We start from the raw sequence: 21,361 nt of genomic DNA, 5'->3' as shown, positions 1-21,361 counted from the left end.
GCTTACAGTGAGTTAAATGGATCTGCCATATTAACTAGGGTCCCCTTTACATATGCAGGTAGGTTAGGTATAGGAGTTCCCCTGGGTGAAGTGAAGACTTCACTCATGAAACCACTTTGGTCAGGGCAAGTATAGGGACAGGTATTTGGTAGAAATACTAGGTATTTGTCAGAAATCATTTATTAAAGGACCAGAAACTGTGATAACTGGATGTACTATAGTCTATTTCTCAACCTTAGGCAGTAGAAGACACCACAATTGTCGTGGTTTTGCACTATGATTATAACACCTGCACTTTTTTTTTTTTTTTTTTTTTTTTTTTGAGATGGAGTCTCACTCTGTTGCCCAGGCTGGAGTGCAGTAACATGACCTTGGTTCACTGCAACCTCTACCTCCTGGGTTCAAGCAATCCTCCCACCTCAGCCACCCCAGTAACTAGGATTACAAGCATGCACCACCACACCTGGTTAATTTTTCTGTTTTTAGTAGAGACAGGGTTTCACCATGTTGGCCAGGATGGTCTCGAACTACTTACTTCAAGTGATCTGCCCACCTCAGCCTCCCAAAGTGCTGGGATTACAGGCATGAGCCACCGCACCCAGCCCAATACCTGCACTTCTAATTTTTTAAGCATGTAGCCAGTAACAATTTGAAAATTCTTCTATGCAAGCTTATCTTGTTGGCATTATTTTAGTGAATTGAGACTCTCCACTTGTAAAGCTCTTTTTTCCTCCACTTTAATTTGCAAGTTTGTGTCATTTAAAAACAGGCCAAAGAATTAAAATTTATACTAGAGTGTTTTTTTCTCTAAAAAATTTTTATAGAGTCACCAAATAGCCACCTCTGCTTCGCAGGAGGGCAATAAAAATAACAACAGTAAACATACTACTACTACTATAGAAGACATAAAGATTACTCCACAAACTTGGATTTATTTTATTATATTTTAATTGAAACTAAATATTCTTTATGAGTCCATTTTGCCTGACTGGTAGGAAATTCAGTCTCGGTCTTTTTTTTTTTGAGACAGAGTCTCACTCTCTCGCCCAGACTGAAGTGCAGTGATGTGATCTCGGTTCACTGCAACCTCCGCCTCCCAGGCTCAAGCAATTCTCCTGCCTCAGTCTCCTGAGTAGCTGGAATTACAGGCATGCACCACTACCACCCGGCTAATTTTTGTGTTTTTAGTAGAGATGGGGTTTCACCATGTTGGCCTGGCTGGTCTCGAATTCCTGACCTCAAATGATCCACCCACCTCGGTCTCCCAAAGTGCTGGGATTACAGACGTGAGCCACTGTGCCTGGCCTAGTCTCAGACTTTGCTGGGCTCTCTTCACCTCCGCAGAGTCAAACAAGTGTCCACCATGTTTACAGAAACAGGAGAGGGGCCTCCAGTCTTCAACCCAGGGCCATTTTTGCACTGCCCTCACTGTCTGAGCCCACATAATTACTAGAAGGGAGCAGATTCGTTGCACCTATCACGGGTCAGATTCCTGCAGTCTGTTCCCAGGTGGAACTCCCATGCCTAGGGCCTCACATTCTCATATCTCCTGAGGTCCTGCCACTGGCACCTGCTGCTTGTGGGATCCATAGACATTTGGCCCTTTCCCTGCAATTTGGAGAGATCTTGTCTCTCATTGTCTTCTTCTTTCCAGAATACCCCCCAAGTTGCTCTGGCTTCAGGAAAACAGCAGCCAGGAAGTCAGGCTATCTACCAGCAACTTGAGTTCACAGCACCTACAAAGGAGTCTGTGCCACGGGGCCCTCATACCTTCTTGGAGTAGGGGGCAGGGAAAAGACAGAACACAAAATCTGAAGTAATAGATCCATGAATGATCCTATTTTCCTACTGCTATTCATAAATGGCTAACATTATTCAGCATTACTCTCTGCTCATAAAGATGATCAAATTTAATTCTCAAAACTTCACCATGTTTTAAAGATCAGACAACCGAGGCTGAGAGAGTTTGAGTAACTTTCTCGGTAATAGCAGAGCTGGGATTAGAACCTGAGTCTGTTGGGCTCCCAAGTTCAACCCCTATGTTGTATTTTCTCTCCTGTGGGAGCACAGTGAGGTGCCAGCATAGGTTAGCTGCAGCATGAGTTCCCAGATAGCTCAATGAATTCATCCATGGAATACCGCTGCCCAGAGCTCTCCATCTGGTTGTCAGAGTGCATTTGCCAAGACTCAAGAACAACAGTGCTGCTTTGGGCGTAATTAATGTTTAGACAATAACTGGTCAGCATGTTCAGCTGCTTCTTGAGGTCACTCCTGGGATAGGAAAATAGGACCCCGTATTGGCATAAACAGGATGTTTGTTTTCTTTGTGCTCTATCAGTAGGCCATTATCTCGGTCATGTAGAAGTTATACCAAATTGCTCAGGTGCAGAGATTCAGAAAGGGGGAGGATGTGGCGTGGCCTAGTTTTGTGCTGTTTAAAATAGAAAATGGAGTCTGAAATCCATTTCTGCTCAATATGATTCTTGGGGTAGTATTTTAATAAAGTCCTAAAAGAACATTCAAAAAGTCTTAGATTAGTTTTAAAATCATATTGCATGGCCCATAAAGAATTCCTGTTTATGGGGTCAAGAGCTAATATAGTCAGTAAATCAATACGTAGCTATTATGGCCCTACTACCTGCCACCTCCTGCCCACCTTTCCCCCCACCCCCACCTCTGGGCATGATGGGTGATTCGAAGACAGGTAGAGCTCTTGACTTAAGTTATTTATAATATGCTTCAGGGTTTTCAAATGTTGTATTCATCAGAATCATCTCTGAAGCTTGTCAAAGACAGAGCTATCTGGGCCCCACTACAGACGCACTGAATCAAAATCTCAGGGAGTGGGCTGGGTTTCTTTATATGTATTTAACAAGTTCCTTGGGTGATTCTGATACTCAGCAGTTTTCAAGCCAGACTTATGGTTGATGTTGTTTTGGTAATATAAACTGCTACAATAGAAAACATCTCGGGAAGTATGTATAGGAGATATAGAGGCATATGTGTGTGTGTGTGTGTATATATATATATATCTAGAAACTCATTAGTCTCTCATTTGCATGTATGTTGTTGAAATGTTCCTGTAGGCCAGACGTGGTGGCTCACGCCTGTAATCCAAGCATTTTGGGAGGTTGAGGCAGGTGGATCACTGGAAGTCAGGACTTCGAGACCAACCTGGCGAAACCCTGTCTCTACTAAAAATACAAAAATTAGCCAAGTGTGGTGGCAGGCACCTGTAATCCCAGCTACTCGGGAGGCTGAGGCAGGAGAATTGCTTGAACCCAGAAGGTAAAGGTTGTAGTGAGCTGAGATCGCACCATTGCACTCCAGCCTGGGCAACAGAGGGAGACTCTGTGTCAAAAAAAAAAAAAAAAAGAAGGAGAGAGAGAGAAACCTGTAGATAAATATACATCTATTATTGTAAATAATAATAAATATTTGTTGATTTGTTGAGTATCTATATGTATCAGGCTTTGTTAATTCATTCAAGAAATATCGTTAAAAGCCTACTAGGGGCCAGGTATGGTACATCAGAAAATGAAACAAAAGTCCCTGCCCTCGGGGAATTTATAGGGGAACACCAACAATAAAACTAAATAACAGAGCTACATGAGACAAGTGTCATGGGGAGAAGTAACGCAGCAGAGGATCACAATTCAGAAGAGGGTGGGGCTACTTGGGAGACTGAGGCAGGAGAATTGCTTGAACCCGGGAGGCGGAGGTTGCAGTGAGCCGAGATCGTGCCGTTGCACTCCAGCCTGGGCAACAAAAGCAAAGCTCTGTCAAAAAAAAAAAAAAAAAAAAAAGAAGAAGATAGGGGGAAAGACTTGAGGGAGAGGAGGAGGTGAGCTCTATGAGTATTTGGAGCACAATTATTCCAGTTTTGGGGAATAGTGTAAGGCCCTGACCTGAGGAGAAGTATTCAAGAAACTGCAAGGCCAGGGAGCTGGGAGACACTAGGAGGCTGGTCAGGGAGGCAAGGAGTGGGCAGAGGCATGGGTCTTGTCAGCCACTGGAGGACTTCGGTTTTACTCTGAGTGAGATGGGAAGGGTTCTGAGTTTGGGAATGACACAGACTGACAAGCTTCAACAGGCTCATTCTGGCCAATGAGAATAAGTTGTTGGGAGTGGGCAATGCCAGAATCAGGAGATCAGTTAAGAGGCTACTGCAGTCATCCCTGGGAGAGATGATGAAGGGGCGGGGATGGGAGCAGTGGAGGTGCTGAGAAAAACATGGCTTCCGGGAGTGCTTTGAAGGCAGAGCCTGCAGTTTTCTTGATGGCTTGGGTGTGGATTATGTGAAGGGACTACAACAGAAGGCTTTCCAAGGATGCTGAGTGTGGCTGTTGGCTATGCTTACTCTGTGGCCAGATTTGATTCTGGCTGTGGGCCATCATTCTGTTCCAAGAAAATGATCATATTTTTGTTTTTAAAACACATCTTGTGAGATTAGGCAGTATCTGTCTTCCTGTGTCTGGCTTATTTCACTTAATGAAATATCCTCCAGATCCATCCATGTTGCCATAAATGACAGGATTTCATTCTTTTTCATAGCTAAATAGTATTCCATTGTGTTTATATACCAATACCACTTATATATGGAATCTAAAGAAGTTGATCTCATGGAAATAGAGAGTAGAACAGTGGTTACCGGAGGCTGGGGAAGGTAGGTGACAGGGGACAGGGAGAAGTTCATCAATGAGTACCAAGTTACAGTTAGGCGGAATAAGTTCCGGTGTTCTATTGCACATTAGGGTGACTATGGTTAACAATATTGTATATTTCAAAACACCTATAAGACAGAATTTCGAATGTTCTTACCACAAAGAAATGATAAAGGTATGAGGTGATGGATATGCTAAATATCCTGATTAGATTATTATACAATGTATACATGCATGGAAACATCACAGTCTACCCCATAAGTATGTTAATTATTATGCATCAATTAATTTTTTTAATTAAACACATATTGTGCACTTAATGTTAGTGAATTTATTGGCTGGGGACAGTGCCTCATGCCTGTAATCCCAACACTTTGGGAGGCTGAGGCCGGTGGATCACTTGCAGTCAGGAGTTCGAGACCAGCCTGGCCAACATGGTGAAAACCCATCTCTACTAAAATACAAAAATTAGCTGGGTGTTGTGGCACACACCTGTAATCACAGCTGCTCAGGGGGCTGAAGCAGGAGAATCACTTGAACCTGGTAGGTGGAGGTTGCAGTGAGCCAAGATCACGCCACTGCACTCCAGCCTGGGTGATAGAACAACAACAAAAAAAAATTAGTGAATTTATTGTAAGTACATAATACTTTAAAGAAAAAAAAATTCATTGCAAAGATCAGTCAAGGTAGTTTTGACTGGCCACTGCAAGGCTCTCACTGGGATCTTGGTAAACAGGGACTGTACCCACAGTGGTATTTCTTCCTGACACATAGGAGATCTTAGGAAAGCTGCCTTGGCCAGCCAAAAGATAGGATAGTGAATAGTATTTATTGTTCAGTTTGTTTAAAAGCACTTTTTTTGTAAGTTCTCAAAAAATGTTTTCTAAGGCTGATAGTGGAAGATATCCCCATTTGAGGGTTCAGGAACCTGAGATCTAGAAAGGATAAGAGATGTGGAAAGGATGAACTCTACTAGATCAAACCTTTGATTTTATGACTTTCTCCTCTTGATTGAGTGGCCTGATGTGTAGTGACTGGCCCTCAATCCAGAAACAGAAGTACATGTATTTGTGTGTGTGTGTGTGTGTGTGTGTGTGTGTCTGTCTGTCTGTCTGTCTGTCTGTCTCATACTTGGGTTGCAAAATACAATAATCTAGTAAAATAATTGGAACCAATTGTTCAAACCATTCAAACCTCCTATAAATCAGGCCTCTTGGTTCCTCTCCTTCTCTCACTTCTGTCTGTTCATTTGGTCATTTTATTTCTGAATGGTAATTTTCACTGAGGAGTGGGATAGGAAAATAAAAAGACATGAAAGTCACATTAGGTAGTGTAGAGAATAATTTTAATAGAAGCCTCCATGGAGAATGCAGATGTAATTAGCACTAAAATGAAATTCTGAATTGTCAGTGGATTTCAGCTTACTTTGCTCTCCAAATCCTTTGTTCCCTTAAAAAACTGAGTTCAATTATGACAAGCACCTAGCAAAGCTATGCTTCTTTTGTCCTGCTGAAGAAGCCTTGTCTGAACCAGGGTGGCTGTGAGCAGGTCCTGGGCTGAGTAATGGCATTTAATGCATTTGCCTGTTTCAGTTTGCAGTGATGATCTCACCCACAAATTCAAAGGTTTCACGGTGATGAATGAAGCCGAGAGATACGAAGCTCTCAGACACTGTCGCTACGTAGACGAAGTAATCAGAGATGCTCCCTGGACACTCACGCCAGAGTTTCTGGAAAAACACAAGGTACTTGTCATTCTCCCACATTCTCTAAGTAGCAAGATTAGGGAGTCTGGTTCTGCAGCTAAGACTACAGAAAGCCCAAAGTCTCTCTCAATTTCTAAAAGAGGTAATTTCAGGAACTGTCATGTGGAACTGCTTGATGTGGCACCTTTCTTTTCCGCCCAAGCCCGAGGGCTGGTATCCTTTCACTTCTTTGAGTATGGGCCCTGGAGCTAAACCACCCAGGTCCAAATCCTGCCTCTATCTCTTCCTAGTTGTGAGACCTTAAACAAGATATCTAACCACACTGTACTCGCTTACCTCAACTGTAAAATGGGATGATGTTGGTATCTTCCTTGTGGGCGTGTTTTGAAGATCTAAGAGACAATCTTAGTTAAGCAGTTAGAACACTGGCTGGCCCATAGCAAGAGCTCCAAAAATGTCATTGTCACCACCATCACCACCGTCATTATTGATGCTTATTGATTCATAGGCATTCTTTTTCATGGAACAAATGAACACACATCTTATCCAGAAGGTCACAGGTCAGCCTTTAAAGAAAGAACTTTATATCTATGATTTTGTGACCCTGAGAATCCTACTGACATAAGATTTTTATTAGTTGGAAACATGAGAGATTCTTTTGATCTGCATCAAATTATGTGCTTTGTATCTCCCTACCAGCCCCACATTAGGAGCTATTCTTTCCTTTTATAAGCAGTACAAAAAAAAAAATAAGATTAAGCTGTTCTAAGAATTTTCTTTTCTATTTTTAAAGCCACGATGCAGAAGAGAATAGAGAACACTGATAAATGTGCATGAGTAATAGCTGAAGAGACAATTTCCCAGTGAGAATAAAAAGAAAAAGGAAAAACTACAATATGATTTACTTCCAGTAATCACTACCACATTTTTACTAAGCATCTATTGTATATTCAACATGTGCTAGGCATTATGGGGGATACTTATAATGATAATGATGGCTGTAATTTATTGAGTATTTACCATGTGCCCGGCACTGTGCTAAGGGCTTTGTCATTATATGAATTGAATTCAATCTCACAGCTACCCTGAGAAGTTGTTATTATACACTGGAGAGGAAAAGGAACTAAGTTTGAGTGCTAAGAATAGAATTAATAATAATAATAAACATTTATTGAGGATATACTCCGTACTAATTATTTTTCAGCATTTTAACATAATTATATCATTTAATCCAGTGATTCTCAACTGGGGCGAGTTTGCCCTGAGGAACATTTGGCAATGTCTTGAGACATTTGGGGTTGTCACAGCTAGAGGGGTGCTACCGGCATCTAGTGGGTAAAAGTTAGGGATGCTGCTAAGCATGTGCCAATGCACAGGACAACTCCTGACACCAAAGAATTCTCCAGTCCCGAATGTCACTAGTACTGAGCTTGAGAAATCCTGATTGAATCCTTTCCCCCAACTTATGAGTTATATAGCTAGCAAGTAGTGGGGCAGGGAATCATACTACTCTAAACTACCTCTCAAGTATTTAACTACTACTACTCTAAATTACCTCTCAAGGTAGAGTGAAACCCCATTTTAAAGGACTTGTTATAAAGGGTTTTAAAATCTAGGCAAGGAGTGTTTACTTGATGTTGCAGGAAACAGGAATAAAGATAAGCAGGCATGAGGATGACCAGAAAATAAATAAATAAATAAATAAAAACAAAAAAACAACCTGTTTAAGGAGGATACCCCATGTGACAGCAGGATGGCTTGGAGAGGAGGAGGCCTACAGTGAGGAAGGCCAGATACAAGTTGGTGTCAGTAATCTGGGTGACCAGGTCCTGGATTTGGTGTAGTCTCAATGGAGAGAAAATGATGGGTACACACTTACATATGCATGTGCGCGCGCGCGCACACACACACACACACACACACACACACACACATCCCAGTGGAACCTAGGGTGAGTGAAATAAGTAGAGAAAAGAGGCTTATTCCAAGGCTTGGGTCTCCCCAAGACCCAAAATGAATAAAATAAAAGTGCCTTTGGAAGGGGTCACTCATTTTCAGAAAGGTGAAGTAAATTCAGGACAGGATGATTTAAAGTGACAACAAGAGGTGGTAAAAGAGAGGGCTGCAGTGGGAGTTAAGACCACCCGGCCTGGTGTGCCGGCAGCCCACTAAACCTGGCCTGGTGCGCCGGCAGCCCACTCCAGTCTTTAAGCCTTGGATAAATCTAACAAATTTTCTAGTTTCAGCACCTTATGTCCCAACTGAAGTAGTAACATGTGGCCTGCCCACCTCACAAGGTGGTTATGAGGATCGAATGAGGAAAGAGACAAATTCCTTTTCACAGTATAAAATGTGACCTAAGTGTGAGTGCCCATTGCCATCAATGGGACAGGAAATGAAGATTTGGATTCCTCATCATAGGAGGGATGATAAAAATTCAAAGAATGAATGGGTTCTCTCAAGGATAAACTTTAGATGCAGAAGGACAGAAGGCCAAGAAAACCTACTCTCTGGGGTAGGACAAGAAAGAGGGACCAGCAAAGGAGAGAAACCAAAACATTTATTCTTCTAGTTCCCATTATCTCATAGAAATGAAAATAGTTGGAAATACATTTCAGCCAAGGATTCAGGTCTCCACTATAAATATAACATACAACTGCCTTATTTTGAAAAGGCATTCTGAAGTCACCATTCCCCCCTTCAAATCTGCAGACATGCACATCCATCCCAGTGGTGACATCACTCTTCTCTCTCTTCAACAGATTGATTTTGTGGCTCATGATGACATTCCGTATTCCTCTGCTGGCTCTGATGATGTTTACAAGCACATAAAGGAAGCAGGTGAGGCATTCCCCTCTGCTCACCTGTCAAACACATCACAATAATCAGGTGTAATAAGAGACATCTGCCCTGGGACATCTGCAGTGTATACAAACAGGGAGTTACAACTTTAGATGTCCCCCAAACAGCTTCTACAAGCCACTGTTAACATGTGCTAAGGCTCAGTTATGGCACAGATACCATTTAGGTATTTATATAGGAATGAACCTGAGCACCAAAGTGCTCAACTTTAGGTCTGAGGCTTAATTTCCGGGCTCATCAGACGAAAAATGCAGGACCTCATTACTTAAAGGGCAGCCATTTTCCCCATTCATAATTAAGTCTTCACAATGAAATTACTGGATACTCCCAAGAAATTTCCTTCCAGAAGAAGATAGATAACTGGCTAGTTAATAACCTGGACTCCTTGTGTCCAAAGTTAGTCCTGCCATATTTCTAGTGTCATCCTGTCACATGTTAGTAATATTATCAGGTACCACATGTAGAGGCAAAGAAAATGGGTAAATGTTTTAATGGCTTGGCTTATTTTCTGCTGTTTTACTATCTACCATGCATCTCATCTATAGGCACTGTAGGTACACCCATGCATACCTTCCTACATACATTAAACCATTATCTGGCAGGTGCAGATACTATAGTGAGTTACCATATGCATAGGGATTTCAAGAAGTCTAATGCTCCCTGCATTATACTAGAGCCATTGTTGACATGTGCCATCAGAGCCATCTTCCCCACTCCTGGGGACCAATGGGACTCCACTCAGCTTGCTCCCACCATTTCCCACTCAGCCCGCTGCCACTATAGCCTTTTCCTGGTACTCATGGACCTTCAGATTCTTGAGGTAGGGTGGGCTCCTAAGGGTCACTGACCCAGGCTCCTATCTCCTTCTTGGCATCATTGCCAGCTCCCGGCAGAACTGATGCTTTTACATTTCCCATGATGGGGAGCTCCCTGCCTTCTGAGACAGCCTGTTCCATCTTTGGATGGTTTTGGCTGTCATTGTTTAATATATGAATCCCCTGAGTGCATCTATAAGCCAGGAATTGTATGAGAGAAAATGAATAAGACATAGACCTCACCCTTGAGAGAGAGCAGAGAAAGACATAAATAATTACCCAAAATATAACCAGCCTGTGGCAGAGTATGTACAGCAGGCCAGGGCAGCGTGTTCGAAGGTGGAACTGTATGAAGCACAGCGTATCTGGAGAAAATAAACATGTTAATGTAGTGTAGGGTGTGTGGAGGTGAGAGGCAGAGATGGAGACTGGCAGGACAAGCTGGTTGAGGCTTGCTTCCATATGATGTTACATGGAACCAAATACTGTTCTGAGGCAGGGGAATCTGTGATCAGGTCTTTTGTGTGGGAAGGAGCAACTGGGGGGCCATAAGTGGTTTCCATAACTAAACTTAACTAGGAAACCCCATTTCCACAGCTGACAGGGAAAAAAACCACTTGACATGTGAAATCATTCAGACTCTTCTAGGTTTGTACTTAGACTGTGTAGAGTAAACTTTTTGCCTTTTTCTCCTGAGGTGATCTAAGTTTCTGGAACACTCTGGCCTGGCATGGGTTGGGGATCTTTAGTTGTGAGGTCTCAAGACCTGCTCAGCCATCAGCCCCACCTACCAGACCCCTGTGGCAACCTCTGAGACTCTGTCACCTCCCCGCTTTGGCCTGTCCTGACCACAGCCTCTGTCGCAGGATTCCCTTCCCTGGGCTGTAGGTGTGCTGCCCAGCAGTCATGCTGAGCGTGACTGCTTAAATTTCAGCAGTCATGCTTAAATCTTGGACTTCCTTCCATGTTCCTCTAGAGAGTCCCCAGGAAACTTAAAAAACGTCCTCCATAATCTACTAGAGGGCAAGGGAAACCAGGCAATGTGAGTAAGCCATGTCACGCCCTGTCTGACCTGCCCGCCATGCTAGCCTCTGTAAAAGTATTTCCTTCCAAAATTCCTGACAAGGTGCCAGTGGCCCTGCACTGAGCCTTCTAAAGGGGTCTCTTCCCTGCCCCTGCCCCTGCCCCTGCCCCTGGGATTTGAACCTGAGTCAGAGCAAGGGACAGACCGCACTTCTGTTCCCTCACTTCTGCTGTCTGCCTCACCATCCCTCTCTGCACTCCTCCCCTCAACTCCCAGAGGTCCTTTTCTTCTTCCTGGAGAGCAGAAAACTGCCCCTTAATTAATTTAATGCCTTCCCAGGGTTAACATACACTCCAGGGCTTATAGTCAAACATTCTGTACCCTGAGTCTACTCAGCCTCTGGTTCTTAATAGTTCAAAAGACACTTCTGGGATTTAGAATACCCTTTTTATACTCCTCAAAGCCTGGCTCTTCCTAGTGAAATTCTTGCCTTTCTTAACTCTTCTTTTTAAATGAGCCTTAAAAAGAGACTGTTTTGGAAGTTGAAGGCTGAACATGGTCTCCTGTACTCTCAGCTTCATCTGCCTCCCCCTGAAGTCATCAAGGTCTCAGTGTCCATGAGAACAGGGCCTCAGGACAGACATGATCCCTAGAAATGAAAACAACATTGGATACTAGTTTGAAAAATGATTGTTACATAGAATGTATGTATTCTCCCTGCTGGCATTTTTGTTGGTTCACACTCCTTGGGGGCCAGCCTGGAAAGCTCCATGCCATCCCCTGCAGGGCTGGTGGTGGGGACTGTACCATCCTCTTAGGAAGGACTTCTTCAGAAGTCAAGAACATTGGATAATGGGAGGTCTGACATTCTCAAGTCTCAATCTTGTTTGTGAGGAGTTCCAAGGAAGGAAACCTCATACACTTTGGACTTGGAAGTCTGCTCTGGAACTGGAGAAGAAACTGGCAGATGCCTCAGTTACATCAAGATGGGTTATAGCATGGCGTGATTAATATTTATTTATTTACTTACTTTACTTAATTTATGAGACAAGGTCTCACTCTGTCACCCAGGCTGGAGTACAGTGGTGTGATCATAGCTTACTGCAACCTCAACCTCCTGGACTCAGGCGATCCTCCCACCTCAGCCTCTCAAGTAGCTGGGACTACAGTCACACACCACCATGCCCAGATAATTTTAAAATTTTTTGTAGAGTCTCCCTATGTTGCCCAGACTGGTCTCAAACTCCTGGGCTCAAGTGATCCTCCCACCTCGGCCTCCCAAAGTGCTGGGATTATAGGTGTGAGCCACCATGCCTGGCCTGATTAATACTCTTTAAAGTTGTATGATCTGAGCTGTGAGCCAGCTGCTCCTTTCCTAAAATTGCCATAAGGATTTGTTTTAGACCAGTGCTTATGAAACTTAGATATGCCTCAGATCATCTGTGGAATTTTGTGAAAATTCAGATTCAGATTCAGTAGGTCTGGTGGGGCCAGAGATTCCCATTTCTAGTGAGCTCTCAGGTTGTTAGATGCTGTAGGTCCATAGGCCTCACTTAGAGTAGCAAAGATCTGGACCAGGCATTCTCATCCAGCTGAGTTATCCCCAGTGTTTCTTGAATCAGTGTTTCCTGGGGGCAGTAGTTCCTTAGCTACCTTATAGAGTATAAGAATAAGCATTTGGTGGCGGTTTTCTTTCTGGGTGAGTGGCCGTCAGTGAGCCAAGAATATGTTGCTTTCCTGATTTGGGGAATAAAATGTCAAGTTCCAGTTGTTTAGGTGTAGGAACAGGTCCAACATTTTTCTAACTCTAGCAATCCAGCATCCTTATTGTTGCATAAGAAAGTGACTCCCAAAGTTAGTGACTTAAAAGAGCCTCTTGATTTCACTCATGATTTTGTGGGGCAGGATTTTAGCAGAGGCTTAACTGGGTAGTTCTTGCTCGGGGTCTCTCAAACAGTTGTCAGATGTTGGTGGGGGCTGTGGTCATCCGAAGGCTTGACTGGGCTGGGGCTCCCAGGTGGTACATTTATGTCGCTGGCCTTAGATGCTGGCTATGATCACAGAACTCAGTTGCAGTTGTCACTGGGGCGTACAGGTGGCCTCTTCATGTTGCTTGGGCTTCTCACAGCATGGCAGCTGAGAGGCAATATCCAGAGAGAAAGCAATCTTGACAGAAGCCACAAGGCTTCTTCTGACTTAGTCTTGGAAGTCACACAGAGTTACTTTTGCCACATTCATTTGGTATAAGCAAGTCACTGAGGCCAGCCCAGATTCCAGGGGAAGGGAATTGGGCCACCTTTAATCCACCACAATGCCCTTTCCAAATTGAATAGTCAGGTAGTATTTTACTTGCCCTAGTAGCACAGGCTAAGACTCAGTGTGACTTTTCCTATGTGCAAGGACCCTTCCTTGTGCTCCATCAAATCTGCCTGCTGATTCCTTAGCAGGAGGGAGAATCACAGTAACGATCTATTTGGGACCCAGGTAGAGAAGGCCAGAATTCATCATGGGAGAAAGATGCTCAGAAAGGGCCTCAGCATCCATATTTGGCTTTCATACTCAAAATCATGGCTTATTTTGAAAGTCAAAAGTCTCTTTAAATGAAACCAGAGATACCAAGGACATGACTTAAGCTTTACAACACTCTGCTCTGCTTATCAGAACTATGTGTCAAAATCCTCTAGCAAAGCTGGATAAAAAGATGGAGCTTAAATTAAATAGACTGTAAGGTCCACATTACTCATCACCATTCTAATATTGCCTACTACTGTTGAAAGTTTCCTTCATTAACATGTGCTTTGCTGCTTCTTAAAATAGCTCCATAACCAAATGCTGCAATTCTGAAAAGCATGATAAAAAAGGTTCTCTGATCGTGCTCATTACTGAATATTTTTAGCAGAGCAATAATTAGGATTTGAAGGAAGCCGGGTATCTCATTATGTCAACAGAGGGCTTGGCTTCTTTCAGAGACCTACCTCCCAACCAGCCAAAGCAAGTCTCTCCCTAAGCCAAATCTACTTTCGGTTACTCAAACACAGAGACTTCACCTTCTGGCTTCAAAGAAAGGGTAAGCTCATGGCATCAATGTCTTACATGACTTGCTAAAATCCATTAGTCACTAGAGAATTGTCTTATTATTTCAGCAGGAGGGGTGTGGGTAAAATATCTGCCTGCTGAAAGATGGGGACATCCCACAAAGGTGGGGACATCCCACAAAGGTGGGGATGTCGTCTCAGGGTTCCCCCACCCACCAGAGCCTCCTGCACAGCTGGGTCAATTTGGGTGCTATTTATGTTCATGTGTGTAGATGTTTACATCTTCTGCCTTCCATTTGGTTTTCCGTGTTAGATTCTTCCCTCCTAGAAGGTGATAAAAGAAGTGTTTGGCCTAGTGGCAAACCCCAACTGTCCTCTGACCATGGAACATAAGAAACTGGCTGTTTTGTGTCTAACATCAGCAGAGCCACTCTGCTAGTGATACTATAAACGTGCAAATGACATCAAAAGAAAGCTCCAAAGAGACACCTTCACTGGGGCTGCAAGATGGAAACATTCAGAGAGAACTGGATTTGGAAGGGCACTTAGAGATCAATATTCATCTGGTCATTCATTCAACAAATATTCCTATGGTGCCTGTTTGTCACCCAGTGCTGAGAATGTAGAAGAGGATGAGAAAGGCGTGATCCCTTCCCTAGTGTAGTTTATAGTCAACAAGACAGTTGTTGAACAAGTTATTTTATAAAGATCTTGCTGTATTTGGAGGGAAGGGGAGTGGTCCATGGGAAGGAACAACACACCAGAAGACCTAGTCTGAGGGTTGAGATATTTGCTTGAGGAAGTGACACTAAAGCTGAAGCCCAGTGGATGCCCAAGAGTTAACCAGGTAGAGATTGTGTCTGTGGCAGAGTGAGGGGAGGGGAGCCAACCCTTTCAGGACACTGAAGAAATCCAGCATGGCTGGGCTGAGGCAGGGTCAGCCTACTGCCCAACTCCACAGAATACAACAGCAGTGCCCCTGCTGCAGTTGTATAGCACTGGGGCCTTGGTTTAGGGAGTGAAGGGGAGAGGGTCTGAGATAAAATTGGAGAGAAGCACAGGGAATAGACCATGCAAGCTGCTGCACAGCCAAGTTAAGGATTTGACTCTGAATCCAGAGAACAGCACAAAGCCAGTGGAGGGTTTCGAGCAGACCTCTGACTTGCATTTAGTAAGAACGCTCTGTAGAACTTGCTTTATGGGTTGAGGCAGACAAAAATGGCATCGCTGGAGACTGGTTTTGAGGTTCTTGCTGTGATCTTTGGCCAAGATGGTGTTGAATTGGTTTAGGATGGAGGAAAGTGGGTGAATTAGGGAAACATTTAAGAAGTAGATTGGGAACTCGGTTGGATATGGGGAGTGAGAGAGAAAGAAATGGCACAGATGCGTTCCAGGTCATCATGTCCAATCACCTTTTTCTCAGCTGAGGAGGCTACAGTTAAGTAACTTGCCTTCAGAGGGTTTGAGTGACTCGCCCACGTCTACAAACCAAGAACCCAGTACCGTTGTCCCCAGGCTTTGTCCATCATACTGTCCCATGCCTGATGCCTCTGACTGAGTGGCTGTAATGATATGGGGTAGAAAGATCTCAGTTGCCAACAACATGTCATTTCAGTTCACAGCAGAAGTGTGAGCATAAACCTGATTCTTGTCTTTGTTAATATTTGTGACCTCTTTATAGCCCTATATTTGTTGATGTACCCACATTTATCTTTGAAGACTTTAAGGAAGTTCTATTAGAACTTGGCATCCTCTGTGCTTGTTTATTTTCACTGAGCCCCACATATTCTAGATGAAAGGGCCTTTGAGTGGTGAAACTACCATGTACAGTAGACTGTTCTTAGGAAGATAAATCATCTAACCATCCCTACAGGCATGCCTTCAGATCAGAGACGACACAAATAGTACAATTTTTCTTCTTTTCTTTCAGTATAACATGAGCAGACTTCCTTGGGGATGAAGCAGAGTTGCTGTGATCTAATTCATTGACTCAGTTTTTAGTCTTCATTTACTTTCTCACTCAATTTGCATTTATTGAACACCTTCCATGTGCTAGACACAGGGGCTGAGCTGGGTGCTGGGGGTGCAAAGACAATTAAGGCACTATCAGTGCTTTCAAAATGTGCATTTTCTACGTGGAGACAAATATTTAAATTATGTTTTGAGATGGAGTCAGGCTAGAGTGCAGTGGCGCAGTCACTGCTCACAGCAGCCTTGACCTTGGACTCAAGTGATCCTCTCACTTCAGTCTCCCAAGTAGCTGGGACCACAGGCGTGCACCACCACACCCAGCTAACTTTTGTATTTTTTGTAAAGACAGGGTTTTGCCATGTTGCCCAGGCTAGTCTTGAACTCCTGGACTCAAATGGTCTGCCTGCCTTGGCCTTCCAAGGTACTGGGATTATAGGCATGAGCCACCATGCCTGGCCCAATATTTTTTGTTAATGAAAGATAAGTTAGGTTCTGAATGTTGTGGATTCTGCCTGGTGATGTCAGAAAAGACTTCCCAGAGGCATAATCTTGAAGCTGGACTTTGCAGGATGAGGAAGAGTTTTGCAGTTAATATGAGCAGGGAAGGGGTGTCCAGGGCAGAAATGAAAGGCTCAGCATGGCTAAACAGCAGGGGCCAGACAAGTAGATGGTACATCCTGGAAACAGGTCTGGGATGATGAACATGTGGCATTTAAGGTAGGGAGGAATTCCACGGAACTGAGGCTGGAAGAGTCACTTGAGGCCAGAGATAAAGTCTTCATTGGCATACCCAGGAGCTCCAACTTTGTCCTGTAAAGGGGGACCATTAAAGGAGATGGGTCAACTGAGGTGATCTTAATTTTTCCTCTATCCGCTCTTTTATGCTTGAACAGGGATGTTCGTTCCAACACAGAGAACAGAAGGCATCTCAACATCGGACATCATTACCAGAATTGTTCGTGACTATGATGTTTATGCCCGACGTAACCTCCAGAGAGGGTATACAGCCAAGGAACTGAATGTCAGCTTTATAAATGTAAGCATGCCACCTCAAACCGTCTGAAGAAAACCATGCCACACCACCACCACCACTGCTGCTGTTTGTTGAGCACTTACTAAGTGCTTTGCAGTGTTCTGTGTTCTCTCTCTCTCTCTCTCTCTGTTTTTTTTTTTTTTTTTTTTTTGGTAGAGATGCGGTCTCACTATGTATAATATTTTAAGTTTGATTTAACTTGGTTTTTTTTTTTTTTTGAGACAGGGTCTCACTACATTGTCCAGACTGGTCTTGAACTCCTGGGCTCAAGTGATCCTTCTGCCTCAGCCTCCTGAGTAGCTAGGATTACAGGCATTTATTTGCCACCATGCCTGTGCAGTGTCCTTAATGCTTTGTATTTATTTTCTCATTTAACCCACACAATAACCCATGATGTATTATTATCCCCATTTTACAGGTGACAAAACCAGTGTCCACAGGGGTAACATAAATTAACCAAAGGACACGGGTAGTGAGCTTCACATTTTATAAAGGTGCTTCCTTGCTTCCCTCTCCTTACCCCAAACTCTCTCTTTAGAGCTTTTAGACTTGATTGAAGGATTTCTGGGAGATCTGCCCCTTGTAAAAGTAAGAGTTATCTTCTGCTGAAAGGAAAGGGAGGAGGGCAGAGGCAATGAAAAGCTAAACCCAGAGAAACTTTTTTATTCTAACGTTTTAAAATTTTCATTTGATTAAGGCCTTACAGATGCTCATTAGAAACCTTAATGGCCATTTTTCATTGTCCAAAGAAATTACAGCTGCTTAAATAAAGCTTAAAGTCTTTGGCTTCCTTTTGTAGTTCTACCATATTGTTCCCACAGGGCTGCTGTGAGTTTAATAATAGAGCAACTGTTAAAACAATATTTAAGTTCTGGCGTATATGTGCAGAACATGCAGGTTTGTTACATAGGTATACATGTGCCATGGTAGTTTGCTGCACCCATCAACCCGTCATCTGCATTAGGTATTTCTCCTAATGCTATCCCTTCCCTAGCCCCCCACACCCTGACAGGCCCCGCTGTGTGATGTTCCCCTCCCTGTGTCCATGTGTTCTCATTGTTCAGCTCCCACTTGTGAGTGAGAACATGTGGTGTTTGGTTTTCTGTTCCTGTGTTAGTTTGCTGAGAATGATGGTTTCCAGCTTCATCCATGTCCCTGCAAAGGACATGAACTCATCCTTTTTTATGGATGCATAGTATTCCATGGTGTATATGTGCCACATTTTCTTTATGCAGTCTATCATTGATGATGGGCATTTGGGTTGGTTCCAAGTCTTTGCTATTGTGAATAGTGCCGCAACAAGCATACATGTGCATGTGTCTTTATAGTAGACAAAGAACATTAACAGTGACTTAGATTACCTCAGGATGTCATTTTTTATATAATAATAATAATAATAAATAATCTTTAAAACAAGCAAAACAAGCTGTTAAAAAGCAAAGAGCGCAGCCCAGTTGCTGGAGATGATGTTAGTGATTCTGAACAACTGTATTCGCCTGGGCTCTGAGGTGCCGATATCTTTGATTAAAATAAGAACCCTCCATACATACAGAATTCTAACCCCCCAAAATAGACGCCGCATTTTCAAAGGATGATTCATCTTCAAAGCAAGATACTTAAAATTACATGCAGCTATAATTATCCCATGGCTCACACGATTGATCATTGGTACCTTCAAAATAGGAGGGGCTCATTAATTGTGAATTGGTGATCATGAATTGTCCTCACAAGGCAGGGAGCGTTGAGAGTCTAGGCTCTGTGACTTCATATAAGCTGGGCAACAAAACGTCAGGAAATGTTGGAAAATGTCAGGTTTGAGTGGCACCAGAACAAGTGGCTGAACATAATTCAGTCAAAGTGATTATTTAGTATCTGATAGAGAATAAAGCCCTGGTTATTTCAATAAATTAAACTGTCTGTTCTTTCAAATTGAATTCAGTCAACCATCCAAGCATGTCAAGCTGTTTCCAAAAGTTATTGCTCACTCTCTTTAAACGGCGTTTAGATAAGCCACTTAGCTCAAGGAACCGTGCAGGCAGTTCGGATGCACTCGCTGTCTTCCTGTGACGACAAACCTGGCTGCAGTTCAGAGATGAAATCTAATGTGTTGCATGGGCGTGTAGACAAATCACGGAACCTCAGAGGTGACAGGGACCTGATGCCAGTCAGTCACCCAGTCCAAGTCCCTCAATTTAGAGATGAGGAATGCTGAGCCCAAAAAGGGAGCCTGTCCAAGGTCCTTCAGGTCAGGGAGAGGTAGAGGCAGCAGCAACTTCCCAGTCTCATGACTCCCAGCCCAGTGCTCATTCAGCTATTCTGTGCTGCCCTGAGAGCCATATATAGTAACTATTTCCAGTGCAGAATGAACTGTGGAGAAGAGTGATATAAAGCCAACAGCTAACACTTGCCAAGAGCTCATCATATGCTCATCTAAGTGTTTTACTTGGGTTATATCATTTAATCCTCATGATGAGACTACAAGGGTGGGTAGGATGACTATGCCCAATGCAGAGATGAGGAAACAGAGGCTCAGAGAGATCGAACAACTCACCTAAGGTCACATGGTAAGTAATGGAAGACAGAGTCACCTCCCATAGCATGTATATGTGTACATATATCTCTCAGTGGCAACACACATAGCTCACATCCTACCCTGAGGCTGCAGGAAGGTTTGGAAGGTCGAAATCAAGGACTCTTGATCCAGTTTTGCAATATTCCAGGTGTTTCAAAAAATTCTGAAACACAGGCCAGGCACGGTGGCTCATGCCTGTAATCCCAGCACTTTGGGAGGCTGAGGCGAGTGGATCACTTCAGGTCAGGAGTTCAAGACCAACCTGGCCAACATGGTGAAACCCCGTCCCTACTAAAAATACAAAAAATTAGCCGGGTGTGGTGGTGCGTACCTGTTATTCCAGCTACTCAGGAGGCTGAGGCACGAGAATTGCTTGAACCCGGGAGGCAGTGGTTGCAGTGAGCTGAGATTGTGACATTGCACTCCAGCCTGGGCAACAGAGTGAGACTCCATCTCAAAAAAATAAATAAATAAATAAAAAATTCTGAAACACAAAATGAACTTCAGTCCCACAAAGTAAAGAAAAACGATAAGCCTTACCCCTTTAGGAGAAACATCATGATTTCATGGGGGAAGAGCCTCATGTTATTTTCATGGTTTTAATACTGCTCTCATCAGGTGACACAGACAAATGCCTCTGCCACTTAGTACTAATGAAACAGCCAACACACACTGAGCATTTACTACATGCTGGCCTTTGTACCAAGTACTTTGCATGCATTGTCACAGCAACCCTAAGGTAAGGATGATTATTATCCCCAATTTACAGATGAGGAAACTGAGGTTTAGAGGTGACATGTGACTTGCCCAGCATACGATGGTTTCCAAGCACATAAGTAGACACTGCTGCAGAAAGACTATAAGAAGAACAAAATCTGAGTCTAGAGAAACTATCAGTACAAAAGCTTTCATCACCACCAAGGAAATCAATACAGTTAAATTAGCGTAGTGGAAAATATCATTACAGTGGAAATTTTAGTATAACACATAGGTTCTAAGGCCCAGTCAATGGCCCACTTATTTCAAGCAATATTGTTTTAACCATATCCCAGTAAAACAGAGAACTCAGGCAGCTTCTGAATAGTCATTGTGTACACAATTCATACTTCTGTCTAAGTCCCAGCAAATTGAATGGGGTTATTTGCCCAATATCTACCCACAACAAAAGACAGCTGTGTGTTTTTTATTCTCTTATATAAGTGAATCCAACTCAGAGACGTTTAAAAGAAAGACGATATTAAAACCAGTTGTACTTCCCTTTACATATCCAAATGGATTAATGGCAGATGACTTTTCTTACAAGAGATGTGCCTTTCCATCAACATAGCCCTTGGGAAATGGCAACATCGTGACTCTTCAGGTTAGGAACAAATACAAATTGAAATAAAATGTGACCTTTAATGTGAATGATTGATCTCTCTCATGTCCTCTTGGATAAATCTGTTTTTTTTTTTTTTTTCCTGTAAACTTTCACCAGGAGAAGAGGTACCGTTTCCAGAACCAGGTGGACAAAATGAAGGAAAAAGTCAAGAATGTGGAGGAAAGATCAAAGGAATTTGTGAACAGAGTGGAAGAAAAGAGCCATGATCTAATTCAAAAGTGGGAAGAGAAGTCAAGAGAATTCATTGGCAACTTCCTAGAACTGTTTGGACCTGATGGAGCATGGGTATGTAATTATTT

At 43.1% G+C, this 21,361-nt stretch overlaps 1 protein-coding gene across 3 annotated transcripts in view; it reads left to right on the top strand.

Annotated features, from left to right (window-relative positions):
• PCYT1B (phosphate cytidylyltransferase 1B, choline) overlaps nucleotides 1-21,361 on the top strand; it is a 114,609-nt gene that overhangs the window by 76,384 nt on the left and 16,864 nt on the right. For all 3 annotated transcript variants that reach the window (XM_050777372.1, XM_050777371.1, XM_050777373.1), the window contains exons 4-7: nucleotides 6,257-6,408; nucleotides 9,132-9,210; nucleotides 16,970-17,112; nucleotides 21,159-21,347. In XM_050777372.1, the coding sequence (XP_050633329.1) occupies nucleotides 6,257-6,408; nucleotides 9,132-9,210; nucleotides 16,970-17,112; nucleotides 21,159-21,347 (563 nt within the window). The remainder of the gene's footprint in view (nucleotides 1-6,256; nucleotides 6,409-9,131; nucleotides 9,211-16,969; nucleotides 17,113-21,158; nucleotides 21,348-21,361) is intronic.

Source organism: Macaca thibetana, chromosome X (assembly GCF_024542745.1).
Source record: "Macaca thibetana thibetana isolate TM-01 chromosome X, ASM2454274v1, whole genome shotgun sequence".
Classification (NCBI taxonomy): domain Eukaryota; kingdom Metazoa; phylum Chordata; class Mammalia; order Primates; family Cercopithecidae; genus Macaca; species Macaca thibetana.
The sequence above is the reverse complement of the archived record's forward strand: the minus strand, read 5'-3'. Positions and strand labels throughout refer to the sequence as shown.